Raw genomic sequence first — 13,323 nt, forward strand, 5'->3', positions numbered from 1 at the left:
TTCTTCCATAGGACCATGCACAACCAGTTACAGCCTACTTAAAAAAATGCATTGGCACACAAATGTGTTTGTATGGGGGAAAAAAAAGATTTTGTATTTATTGATTTCAGATGAATACAAACGTGATGAGCTGGTCAAGGACACCAATTCTCACACACATTAAGCATATGCATTAATCAATACTTATAATGCAAGGTAAGGTGACAAAGCACAAGATTAGTTAATATAATACATTGTATTATACATTTGGTACACCAACAAAGAATATACTGTGGTCTGTAACCTTGTTCGATTAGGCATTGGTCCACAATGATCTACTCATTACAAACGCCTAGAACCTTCAGCCCATCATTCAGGAGGAACATGCCTGTCTTACACTAGAATGCATTTCACTCTATCCTAACGAAGATCAAGGTTCACGGTGATATTGTGTACAAGAGTATTCCGAATGTAATAACTTGGATGGAAATTATGTAGGTAATTAGAAGACACTCCCAAAATCAGAAGTTGATAGCAACTGCTGAGGAAACGGAAAAGCCATCAGCCACTGACTGGAAAACATTTGTCACAGTACGGAAACTAGCTCTTACAGTGGGAAAAAAAACTGTGGCAATGAAAACACATTAAAAGTTTATAACGCTCCAACACTAAAAGACACTGTACATTGCCCTAGAAGATGCAGTTAGAAGCACGGATGCGAGTGCATGCACTGTGTGCTCTTAACTCTACAAAGTTTAAAAGAAAAATGGGGAAGCAGCTTAAAAGGAAATCTTCAAATCTGCAGCAGAAAACTGCAAGAGGTCCCAAATGCAGTTTTTCCCTAGCTATCATCACAGCCATGTTTTTTTATAAAAGGACACAGAGGCAGGGATAATACATTTTCGTTGTTTACTTTATCTGCTTCAGAAAGTAAGTATCATGGAGAAATAGTAATTTCCCTTTTTAAGGGAAAGAAAGAAGAAAACAATCATGTAACAGGTGCTCTCCCCACCAGTTAGAGTGGAACATTGTTTACAAGAGTTCCGCACAATGCGGTTCTTCCTTTTTCTTTGGTGCAGTTAACTGCACACCATCAGATAATCTTCAAAGGCGCATTCATTCTATGCGCAGAGTCCGGTGAATGATTCAGTGTCTGGTACCAGTCTGTTGTGTCACATACACCGCCTCCTCAATCACTCAGAGAATCCTCACATTCAGGGTCCAGAGGCTGAAACAAAACACAAAACAGGAAAATATTAAATGAGGGAGAGATTTTAGAGAAGGAATAATCCTCGCCTCCTCGTCTTTAATAAAATAAAGATTGCATGTTGGTATAGCTGAGGAAATCTACATTTTATGGCAAGACCAGGGTCTTCAGATTATGCAAACTCAGAGCAAGGCAATCCCAACAGGATGGAATGCTCAACAGGTTCAAAATAAGTCCCTAACAAAAAGCATCTTCAAGAATGTTTTCCTACCTTGGTCTTTAACGGAAGGCCAGAGAACCCACAGCCCACTAACTAAGCGGTCCAAAAACAGCTGCATAAAATTCCGGTTTACTACCTAACCAACTAAACTCATCTTGTTATCTAAGAGTATACATGGGAACCAGCTTGATGAAGTCTTCAAAATGAGGATATGAAGCTTTATCTCAGTAGAACAGCCAAGATCCTGAATAAATCAAGACACATGACCACACATAGTAGGATGATACAGAAAATCTGGATGAAAAACAGAAGTCAAACGGAGGTTGGTCCAGATCCTCAAGATAACTGTCACTCTCTGAAGAGAAAACTCAGTTGGTGACACCCAAAACAATGACATCTGATGCTCTCCAGAGCGAACTAAGACGGGCAAGAAAAGTTAATTTTGAGGAAAGTTTTTTGAGACAAAGATGATTCAGGTTAGGCTAAGGCAGGAAACAATATTCACATACCACAATTTACAATTCCTCAGAATTGGTGAATGGATTTATTAAATTCAACAACCAGAAATCCCATAATGTGAGACTGACTTTAATAATCAGTCATTATAAAACTTCGCAGTTTAACAAAACGTCCAAGAGAATTAACAATAAACAGAGTATTAATGTGTTACTTCAGACACCAGTTGGCCAAGAGAACCGGGGAAATATACATTTTGTAGTTGTACACTGAGCCAAAAATACTGTAATAAGAAGGATATGGCCTTCAGTCCTAATATGCCAGTAGGACATGAAACCGTGAAACCTTCCATGCCATCAAAAAGTGAGACTGATCACAATCTAAGTCAAGATGACTGTCAAATAACACCTAATGAGTGAATCAAAGTATCTTCTAAAGTGAAAATAAAGCACTAAATGCAAATCACTGAATAATAGTTAGCAAGTTGATGGTAAAACCCAATCAACAGAAAGCTCCAGAAAATCTGCTTATCATGCTTATGTTGGCCAGAGGAGATTGGAACTAGCAGTAGTGTCATAGTACACAGAGCTGTATCTAGAAAACCAATCTGATCTACAAATGTAAAATTGAGGAGGCTATGCATTTGGGTAAGATGCAAAAAACATGCGAGTAGCAAGGCTATCTGTTTTGCAGGCACTGGCAAATCTGTCATCAAGCTTACAATGTTATCTGTGCTGTACCTCTAGTTCCAATCCACTATAAAAACTAATGGGATCCAGGAGTTTCCATCCGAATTGAGGTACGATGAAAAAGCAGTGAATGCCATGGCTTTTGCCAGTTCTGCATAAAGCCTGGATCTTGGATCCTGGAAAAAAGCATGACTATATTGCTCTGCTACAAGGTCTAGACAACTGATCTGAACAGACAATTCCTACAAAGAAAAATTCCCACCCATCGGAACTCACAATCAACTCACAAACTTGAATTTGTTGCTTTTGATTTCTGTTTCTGCTTAACGTGAAGGAGAGGACCTAGTAGGACTGTGTATCCTGCCTTAACTTCCTAAGAGAAATGGACACATCCGTGCTTGTGAAGGCATTTTAAAATGAGGTCAATAATTTCATCTGCAGAAAAGGTATTATTACAAATTTCTCTCAATTTATTAAGAGCTTGAAGCCTGATTCAACAGCATTTTTAATGAGTGAAGTTTCTCTGTAAGACAATCTAATTTAGTGACATAAAAAGCAAGTTGTCTAGTTAACTGTTCATAAGTATATCCATGGCTGTAGAAGCCCAAATAGGGGTTTCAGAGGCTGTAAAAACACTAGCTGAAGGAAAGAGCAAATAAAAGACCCCAAACCACTTTCCCGTTTGCAGATGGACAATGAGCAGAGTTATGTGGCTTTCAGACAAAAGGGATGCTGAATTTTAGGAAGGGATGGACTAGAAAATATGAAGTCAGGAGTAATTACTAACTTGATCTCATCTTTAATGAGTCCACCTGAAATAGAGGGATCCCAAAAGTAAGACGAATTAAACAGCTGCTGGTAATGCGCAAATGCTGAGGAATGAGAGGGAGTAAAGAAAGAATTGGTCTGGAAAAATGTACCTCTGCCATGGGGACCAAACTGATGAAAGCCTTAAGGAGATAGACAACTACAGCAACTCTGATGTCTACTAGTTATGCTCAAAATATAGGATACAAATATTTTGTATCATGGGTGTTAGAGCCTTAAGTGAAGAAATCTGCTGAGAAGCACAAGTTACTACTTGTGTAACGATGTATCTGTAAGAGACATTAGTTAGTGATAGATTCCTCACCTTAGAATATCCCCAGGCGTCAGACTGGATCCGGAAAATTTTGCGTAGCAATACCCCTGCGCACCGGCAGGCGTCGTCCGCGGGTCCGCGTCAGTCTTCGGCGTCGTTAGCGCCGGAATGACGTCGGAGTACTTAGACGCCGCCCATGCGCGCTGACGTCAGTTCTGATACATAGCTTTTCCGCGCCAGATACGCAGAGCCATGATAGAACCAACACTGGTGCCATGAAACTAGGGTCCTGAAAGGGGATGACCTTAACCCTAGATATCGGTTCGCAGAACGGGGAGGATGGGTGGGTCGGTAAGGAATCTATCACTGACTAATGTCTCTTACAGATATATCGTTACACAAGTAGTAACTTGTGCATCTGAAAGAGACACGTTAGTGATAGATTCCTTACCTTAGAATAGATACCCCAGCAATACCAACCCCGGTGGTGGGTCTGCGAACCAATAATCACACCAGAAAGTCCTGGAGGACGGAACGGCCAAAGAAGCCATCCCTCCGGACTTGACTGTCCAGGCAGTAGTGTCTTGCAAACGTGTGCAGCGATGCCCACGTAGCACCATGGCAAATGACCTGCAAGGGCACTCCCCGGCCCAGGGCAGTTGTAGTCGCCGTGGCCCGGGTGGAATGAGCCCGTAATCCAACAGGGGGCTCCTTTTTAGCCAAGGAGTAACATGCCTGGATACACAAGATGATCCACCGCAAGATGGTCCGCTTGTGCACCGCTTTTCTCTTCTTAGCGCCCACGTAACCAACAAAGAGAGTTGGTCATCCACCCGGAACTGGCGTGTGCGATCCAAGTAGAATGAAAGCGCACGTTTTGGGTCCAGACGGTGGAGCCGCTCTTCCTCTTTTGAGGGATGCGGTGGCGGAAAGAAGGTGGGCAAGGTGATAGACTGCCCGATATGGGAGGCCGTGACAACCTTGGGCAGGAAAGATGGCTTAGTACGCAACACAACCTTGTCCGGATGGACAGAAAGGAAAGGGGGTGTACAGGAAAGAGCCTGGAGCTCACTCACCCTCCTGGCAGAGGTGATGGCTACCAGGAAAGCAGTCTTCAGAGTAAGAAGACGGAGAGGACAGTTGTGAAGTGGCTCAAATGGAGCGCACATCAGAAACGTAAGAACAAGGTTCAAGTCCCACTGAGGCATCACAAACGGAACAGGAGGGAATGTGTGTGTGATGCCCTTCAGAAATCGAGTGACAATAGGGGACTTGAACAAAAAAGGTTGATCAGGCAGCCTTTAAAAAGGCTGAAAGGGCAGAAAGGTAGCCCTTGATAGTGCCCAGAGCAGAGCCCTGCTGGGCAAGAGAAAGAAGGAAGAGAAGAACCTCAGAAAGAGGGGCAGCAAGAGGATCCACAGCCTTTGCTGTGCACCATGCCACAAATCTGTTCCACCTGCAGGCGTATACCGACTTTGTGGAGGGACGCCTGGCTGACAGAATGACATTACAGACTTTCAATAGGCAAGTCAAATGGCCTCAACTGTTGCCGCTCAATCTCCAAGCATGGAGGTGGAGACTGGACAGGTTCGGGTGGAGGACCGTCCCCTGCTGCTGCGACAGAAGGTCCTCCTGAAGAGGCAGACGTACCGGGGGATCGACTGACATACTGAGTAGCTCTGGATACCAGTACCTTGGAGCCCAGTCCGGAGCCACAAGGATGACTTGTGCCCGGTCGCGCTTGATCTTCTTCAGCACTCTGGGCAGAAGTGGTATAGGCGGAAGGCGTACAACAGACCGCAACTCCACACGCGACTAAAAGCGTCGCCGAGCGAGTGCTGCCTTGGAAATTCCAACGCGCAGAACTGATGACATTGTGCGTTCTCTTCAGTGGCGAATAGATCTAACTAAGGCTCTCCCCCATCGCTGAAAGAGGCCTTGCACCACGTCCGAGTTCAGACGCCATTCGTGATCCATCATGCACCGACGGCTGAGTTTGTCGGCCCTGGCGTTCAAAGAACCTGCCAGGTGTTGAACCACCAGGGTCACGCCCTGCTGTTCCAGCCACTGCCAGAGGCGCAGAGCCTCCTGGCAAAGGGTCCACGACCCCACCCCGCCCTGTTTGTTGCAGTACCACATGGCGGTGGTGTTGTCCGTGAACACCTGCACTACACTCCCCCGGACAGAGGGGAGGAATGCCTTCAGTGCTAGACAAATCGCCCGCAGCTCCAAAAGGTTGATATGGAGCTAGGACTCTGCCGGAGACCAGAGGCCTCTGATCTCCGCCTCTCCCATGTGGCCTCCCCAGCCCTGGAGGGACGCGTCCGTCACAACTACGTGCTCCGGTTGGGGAAGGGAGAGGGATCTGCCGCTGACCCAATCGCGGTCCGTGAGCCACCACTGCAGCTGTCTCCCAGTGCCCTCCGAGATCAGGACATGGTCGGAAAGGTTGCCCTGATGCTGGGCCCACTGAAACTTCAGGTCCCACTGCAGAGCCCGCATCCGCCACCGAGCGTGATGCACCAGAAGGATGCAGGAGGCCATCAGCCCCAGAAGCCGCAGCGTCAACCTGACCGAGACCCGGGATAAAGGCTGAAAGAGTGGAATCAGAGCCTGAATATCCCGGACCCGCTGTTCGGGAGGATAAACCCGAAACTGCGCAGAGTCGAGAACCGCTCCGATGAAGAGGAGCTTCTGAGAGGGGCACAGGTGTGACTTTGACACATTGATGGAGAACCCCAGCTGATGCAGGAGGTCTGCCGTCGTCTGGAGGTGGCTGACGACTGTCTGGGGCGAGCCCGCCTTCAACAACCAGTCGTCGAGGTAGGGGAAGACTGAAACCCCTAACCTGCGCAGATGAGCTGCGACCACCGCCATCACCTTTGTGAACACCCGTGGGGCGCTGGTAAGGCCGAAGGGGAGCACGGTAAGCTGAAAGTGCTCATGGCCAACCGTGAACCGCAGGTAGTGCCGGCAGGACGGGGATGTGGAAATAAGCGTCCTGCAAGTCCAACGCTACCATCCAGTCTTCTGGGTCCAGGGCAGCTAGGACCTGAGCTAGTGTCAGCATTTTGAACCTCTCCTTCCGGAGGAAGCCGTTGACGTTCCGTAGGTCCAAGATAGGGCGTAGGCCCCCTTTGCCCTTCTTGGGTACCAGAAAGTAGTGGGAGTAACAACCACACCCTACTTCTGGCCCAGGAACATGCTCGATGGCCCCCTTGGCCAAGAGGGCCGTAACCTCCTCCTGCAGAAGTCGCAAATGATCCCCCGATACGCGGTGGCATGGCTGGAGGGGACGCCTCGAAGGGGAGGAAGTAGCCCCTTCGGACAATTTGCAGCACCCACCTATCCGACGTGACATTGCGCCAGTGGAAGAGGTGATGGCGAACCCTGCCACCCACCGGCGTCACATGGGCCTTAAAACACGGACTAGGAAGGGTTTGAGGCAGGTGCTGCGGAGGGAGGTGTGGACTGGCCTCGCCGTTGTCCCCGACCGCCGTTACGGCGGTTTCCACGGCCGCCACTGCGCTGTTGAACATTCTGCAGTGCGTGGCTGGCAGCTCGTGTGGGGACGCCCCTTCCGTGGCCGCGAAAGGCACCCGATTGCTGGCGCGGGGCCAAGAGGCCCAAGGACTTGGCCGTAGCCCGGGAGTCCTTAACACGCTCAAGCGCATGGTCTGCCTTGTCGCCAAAGAGGCGACGGCCATCGAACGGCATGTCCAGAAGAGTGGACTGGACATCGGCCGAAAAGTTGGCGGTCCTCAACCAGGCGTGGCGTCGAACCGCCACCGTCGTTGCCATCGCCCTGCCCAGTGAGTCCGTGGTATCCAGCCCACACCGGATGGAATATCGTGCTGCATCTCGACCCTCCGCAAGGGCTTGGGCGAGTTTAGCCCGGACCTCCTCCGGGCATTGTGGCAGCACGTCCGCGACCGTGTCCCACAGGGTGTGGGTGTAGCGGCCCAAGAGGCATGCAGTATTGACAGACCGCAGTCCCAAACTCAAGGACGAGAAAACCTTCTTCCCGAACTGCTCGTACCTCTTGGATTCCCGATCGGGCGGGGCCGTCGGGAATGCGGTCTGGGAAGTAGAGGCCTGGATGACCAGGCTCTCGGGGGTGGGATGGGTGGACAAAAAGCAAGGTTCGCTCGGAGCCGGGCGGTAGCGTCTGGCCATGTTCCTATCCACAGGCAGACCTGAGGCGGCCTTGCTTGAGCGGCGCGGGGCCGACTGCCGGAGCTCGAGCCGCTTGCCGGACCGCTCCCGCCTAGCTTTCGACGTCAGGGCCCGGCAGTTGGAGCAGGTACGGTCGTCGTGGTCGAGGCCTAAACACTTCAGGCACCGGCGATGGGGGTCGGTAACCGACATCAGTCGGTCGCACTTGGAACAGGGTTTGAACCCGGGCATCCCTACCGGCACCGTCTGAGTCGAAGACTCGAGTAGAGAAATTATCAAAAAGATCAAAAAGTTTAGTCAAAAAAGACTAATGGGTAGAGCTTCTCCGGATCTGCGCTAGCTGGCGCGGAAAAAAGAATAACTGACGTCAGCGCGCATGGGCGGCGTCTAAGTACTCCGACGACGTCATTCCGGCGCTAACGACGCCGACGACGGACCCGGAGCCACGGATGACGCCTGCCGGCGCGCAGGGGTATTGCTACGCAAAATTTTCCGGATCCAGTCTGACGCCTGGGGATATTCTAAGGTAAGGAATCTATCACTAACGTGTCTCTTTCAGATATGTGTTTATCTCTAGTGACGTTATCTACAGACAAGCAGGGTGTGAGCATCCGAGAAAGCTTATGCAACTCATCACGTATTCAACAACACCCATACAAGTGATGATTGACTACTGCATGATACCGGAACGGCTGAGGTGTCTTGCAGAGGGTCATATTGGACCACCTCCCGACTGGCCAAAACACTTGCAAGGTATGTCCCTATCCCCGCTGCTCTTTCTCCTCACGATTCAACCCCCTGTCAGCAGCAATTCGTATGTCCTGGGAGGTCAAAGGAATCCCCATGGCAGCTGGGGAGATTAAGATTATTCTCTATGTGGATATTTTGCTCCTCCTCACAAACCAGACTTGTAAAATTGCGGCTGTGCGGTCTATTATAGACAATATTTCCAGCCTATCGGGTGAAAGGGTTAATTAGTTGAAGAGCGAAGCCCTGCAGATTATCAGAAACACCAAGTGTGTGCAATACATGATCTGGATGCCACGTGGTGAAGGATAACCTTTTTTTCACACCAAATGGGATTTCTGGAAATGGGTACACCTCAACATCTCTCTCTGGTGGAAAGTTAAGACAGTAAAATTACTACGGCAACGTAAATGCACCTTCTTCACTAATTATGAGCCTTGGTCCGAGAATCAGGCTGCCTCCTCGGACTCTTCTCTTTTGCACACCTTGCCTGGTCCGCATTTTAATCTTGAATCATGCCTTCAGTCTCTTAAAAGAAAAAAGAGCTGCAAAATATATGACTCCTCTTTGCAGAAAGAGCTCCCTTGACTTCTATGCTAGCAAGGAAAATGAGCCCTATCCCCCATTTTGTAATGTAGGATAGTCCTAATGCAAGTGTCCTGCCAGCTGAGTTCTAGAGTGCATCCTTTTAATGGACACTCATAAAAATGTTTGCACTACATACAGTCTGCACTTGTTTTATCTTAAATACGAAATAACTTTCCAGCAGCCTATAAACTGTGTGCAATACAATTTGAAAATAATGACTTGCATAGTCCGTGTGCTTACTATCACAGGTTGGGATATCATAGCACTATAAATACTTAAGTCGCTTCTACCCATTGCGTCAACCGGGATTTAAGTCTGTGACCCTCTGGTCACATACACAGATATCTGAGTGAGTTTTGTTATGTTATTTTAAGGTGATTTATACCACGCATGGCTGCCCCAGCAACAGGACGTCCCAGCACTAGAAGAGAATACAGTTACAATGGATTAGTCTAACATGCATTTATTTGTCATTTAAGGTGTTTGTGTTAACAAAAATGAGAACTATTCTGTTCTTTGTAGCCAGGTCTTTATTCCGTCACAGAATTCACTGACCTAACACCCTCAGTTCCATTACCTTCTTTTAAGCACTTCAACCCTGCAGTCAAATGAAGATAGATGGATATTGGAAAAGACCCAAATAAACAAAGTTGCACTCCTAGGCCATATTTATTTACAAGCATTGTTGAAGCATAAACACCAGAGGGTGCTATTGCACTGCACTCCGCTGCGGAGAGCTGCGTCAAAGAGGTGTGTGAAGCAGCCTGTCAAGAAGCAGATTCATGAATTGCGGCATCAGAGTCTGTCTTCATAAGCATATGAAGGGAGATGGATAGAATACAAATTCTAGATCAGAGCCTAGAATTATAGGGCAAAAAGAACAATTGATGGACAGAATGTAGAACAATGTCATACATTCACCCCAGTACAAAGATCTGGGCCTAAATCCATCGTTTTTTTGCTCACCATGCAATTCCAGTTTGGACCCAGCCATATGCAAATCAGTCTTGACCCTGCGCCCATTCTATCCATCAATTGTTCTTTTTAGAATTATAGGGCAGCCTCTTACACAGAGCAGCATTTTTCGATATCATGGAATCTCCTTTGAATTAAAGAGACTTCTTCATGTTGTCAGTAGGCGATGCGAGAGGCTCACTTCTCGAGTGATTTATGCCATTTGTGGGAGTGCAGAAGGCTACCTGCACAGTGCTCAAAATGACGCTATAACAGTTAGTGATTACTCAGCCACACTGCAATAAGAGACCGGCTGAGCCAGCATGAACGTCTTGAGACAGCCTGATAAATCTACTCGTCCGACAAAAGAGAGTTTGGTAATGTACGACTAAGCCACCCCCCGATGTCCCTGGTATAATAAAATATATAAACAAGCATTTGCAATGCAATAGGTCTCGCATTATTTAACTTTGAGCTATTATTATTGTAAATGGCAATGTTTTTTGCTTTATGCTATAGTTTTCTTATGTACATAAAAAGCTACATATAAAGTATTTGTTGTTAAAATTATTTATGCAGTATTTAAAGGCAAGCATTACCGCCTTCGGCTAAAGTGCGTGCTATATAAAAATGCATAAATACATGAATAAAGAAATACCGCCTTCGGGTAAAGTCCGCGCTATATAAAAATGCATAAATACATAAAAAAATAAATACCGCCTTCGGGTAAAGTCTGCGCTATATAAAAATGCATAATTAAATAAATAAATACATACCGCAAAACATCCTCGTTACTCTGCCGGCCTGCGACCAGGAAGTCAGGCAGGCCGGCGCGACACCCGGAAACAGGAAGTAGGAGGGCGGGAGCCTACCCCGCCTCCCACGGAAGAGCCGCGATTGGAGCCGTGTTGGGAGCAGGGAGCACCGGAGCAGGCAGGAGCCTACCCTGCTCCCCGGTGCCGAAGGAGGGAAGAAGAGTCCTGCTGCCGGGCCTTGCAGCTGAGGAGAGGAAGCCGGTGAGTGCGTTGCTGAGCGGCGGGCGGGCGGAGGGAGAGGAGCATGTAGGCGCGTGGGGGAGGCGGGCTGTGTATGTGTGTGTATGTGTGTGCGTGCGTGTGTGTATGTGTCTTGGAGTGCGTGTGTGTGACTGTGAGGGAGGGGGTGTGTGTGTGAGCGAGTGTCTGTCTGCGACGTGTGTGTGTGTGTGTGTGTGTTATGCGCGGTAGGCTGGGAGGGCGGCGCATGCGCAGTAGGATGGGAGGGCGGCGCAGGACGGAACGTGCGCGTTCACGCAGCCAAATCCGACTGCTAAAAATCGTGCCAGTTTTGTGTCCCTCATTCCCCGGCATCCGACGGCTATAGAGTCTCTGTCCCTGTTCCAGGGCGAGACCTAAAAAGGGTTAGGGTAGCCTGTAATTAAAGCCTGCCGAGTGACAACACATATGACAGGGGGTGTCATAATGGGAGGTTACAAAATGAGACAAGGCGGTACGAGACAAGGCGGTACAAAGGAGGGACTACTAACCCTATTGACCAATAAACAGCCACAGTTTACAGTGGACAATGACATAAGCCAATGAAAAATATGGGCTGAGAGTGGGCAGAGCTTAAAGTCCCTAACCTGAATACAGCATGCCTCTCAAAGCAGTGGATACGCTGCCTAGGCTCAACCTAAAAAGGTGCGAGGTTCAGTATTTTTCAGGTCAGCCAAACTGAAAGTGTGGGCAATAAAGACAGAAGACCCAGGAGACCCCTAAGGGTTACCTTTCACATTGCAAAACAGGATCTGCAGTTCCAGCCATCACTCCTATCTATTAAAGGGCAGAGCTCCAGGAAGTCTAAGCAGAAGCCCCTTTCTAGCAAGGTCTTCATTGAATTTCTAAAGGGAACCCCTCCAATGTCATGGATCTGCATCTCCATCCACAAGAAATGAATATGCTACTTACCAGTATGCATCTGTTCTTGGCATGTAGGGCTGCTAACATTCATATCTTAGCATTAGATCGCCGCCTAGTGTTGGGTCCGGATGATCGCACATTGTTGTCCTGGAAGAGTCTTCGAAGTATCCTGAGATAGGTGGCTCCTCCCCTGGACTACAGTGCGCATGGGCATCGGCTCCATCCCCAGATAGTTTTTCGCCATTGTGGCAGAAGATGGAGTGAAAAGTGTAAAGGATGTCCATGCTAATGATTGAATACAATAGTATATCTGCAGCTGCGACAGGCACCGGGGAGGAGGGTGGGCGATATGAATGTTAGCAGCCCTACATGCCAAGAACAGATGCATACTGGTAAGTAGCATATTCAGTTCGAGGCATGTGGGCTGCTAAATTCATATCTTAGCATAGAATACATAGCAGTCCCTCCATCAGCGGCGGTTGCCCGTGCCAGCTGCAGAAACCTGAAAAAGTGTCTTGAGAACAGCCTGTCCTACAGCAGCTTGCTGCTTGGAATGCACATCAACACAGTAGTGTTTTGTAAAGGTATGTGGGGTAACCCACGTGGCTGCTCTGCAAATGTCTTCTAAAGGAATGTTCCCCAGGAAAGCCATGGATGCCCCCAATTTGCGTCTGGAGTGCGCCCTTGGGGGTATCGTTAAAGTGCGCTTGGCCTTTTGATAACAGATTTGGATGCACTTAACGATCCACCTGGCTATTCCTGCTTTGGAAATAGGGTTGCCTTTGTGCTGTGGTGAGAAGGCAACAAAAAGTTGTTTTGTTTTCCTAAAGTGTTGTGTTCTGTCTATGTAGTACATCAACGCCCTCCGTACGTCTAACGTATGGAGCATTCTTTCCGCTACCGTTTGTGGGTTTTGGAAGAATGCCGGTAAGTCAATAGTTTGGTTGAGATGAAACTGTGACACCACCTTCGGAAGGAATTTGGGGTTAGTACGTAGCACTACCCTATTTGGATGAATTTGAATGAATGGCTCTTGGATTGTGAGCGCTTGTAGCTCACTAACACGCCTCAGTGACGTAATAGCAATGAGGAAAGCTACTTTCCACGTTAGGAACTGGAGTTCACATGAGTGCAGTGGCTCAAAGGGTGGTCCCATCAGTCTGGTGAGGACCACATTGAGGTTCCACACCGGAGCTGGCGGTGTTCTTGGGGGAATGAGTCGTTTCAGACCTTCAAGGAAAGCTTTAATGGCAGGCACCCTGAAGACAGAGAGATGCTGCCTATTCTGAAGATAAGCTGCGATGGCGGATAGATGTATCCGAATAGAA

The 13,323-nt window shown here is 48.2% G+C and overlaps 1 protein-coding gene across 6 annotated transcripts in view; it reads right to left on the reverse strand.

Moving 5' to 3' along the window:
• Window positions 1-13,323, reverse strand: part of BCLAF3 (BCLAF1 and THRAP3 family member 3) — a 525,957-nt gene that overhangs the window by 307,567 nt on the left and 205,067 nt on the right. For 2 of the 6 annotated variants that reach the window (XM_078657897.1, XM_078657899.1), the window contains exon 9: window positions 66-1,207. The exons of the other annotated variants lie outside the window; for them this stretch is intronic. In XM_078657897.1, the coding sequence (XP_078514023.1) occupies window positions 1,169-1,207 (39 nt within the window). In that variant the 3' untranslated portion in view covers window positions 66-1,168. Of the gene's footprint in view, window positions 1-65; window positions 1,208-13,323 lie in introns of those variants that run through there. 6 annotated transcript variants of the gene reach the window in all.

This window comes from Lissotriton helveticus, chromosome 8 (assembly GCF_964261635.1).
Source record: "Lissotriton helveticus chromosome 8, aLisHel1.1, whole genome shotgun sequence".
In the NCBI taxonomy this organism is placed as follows: domain Eukaryota; kingdom Metazoa; phylum Chordata; class Amphibia; order Caudata; family Salamandridae; genus Lissotriton; species Lissotriton helveticus.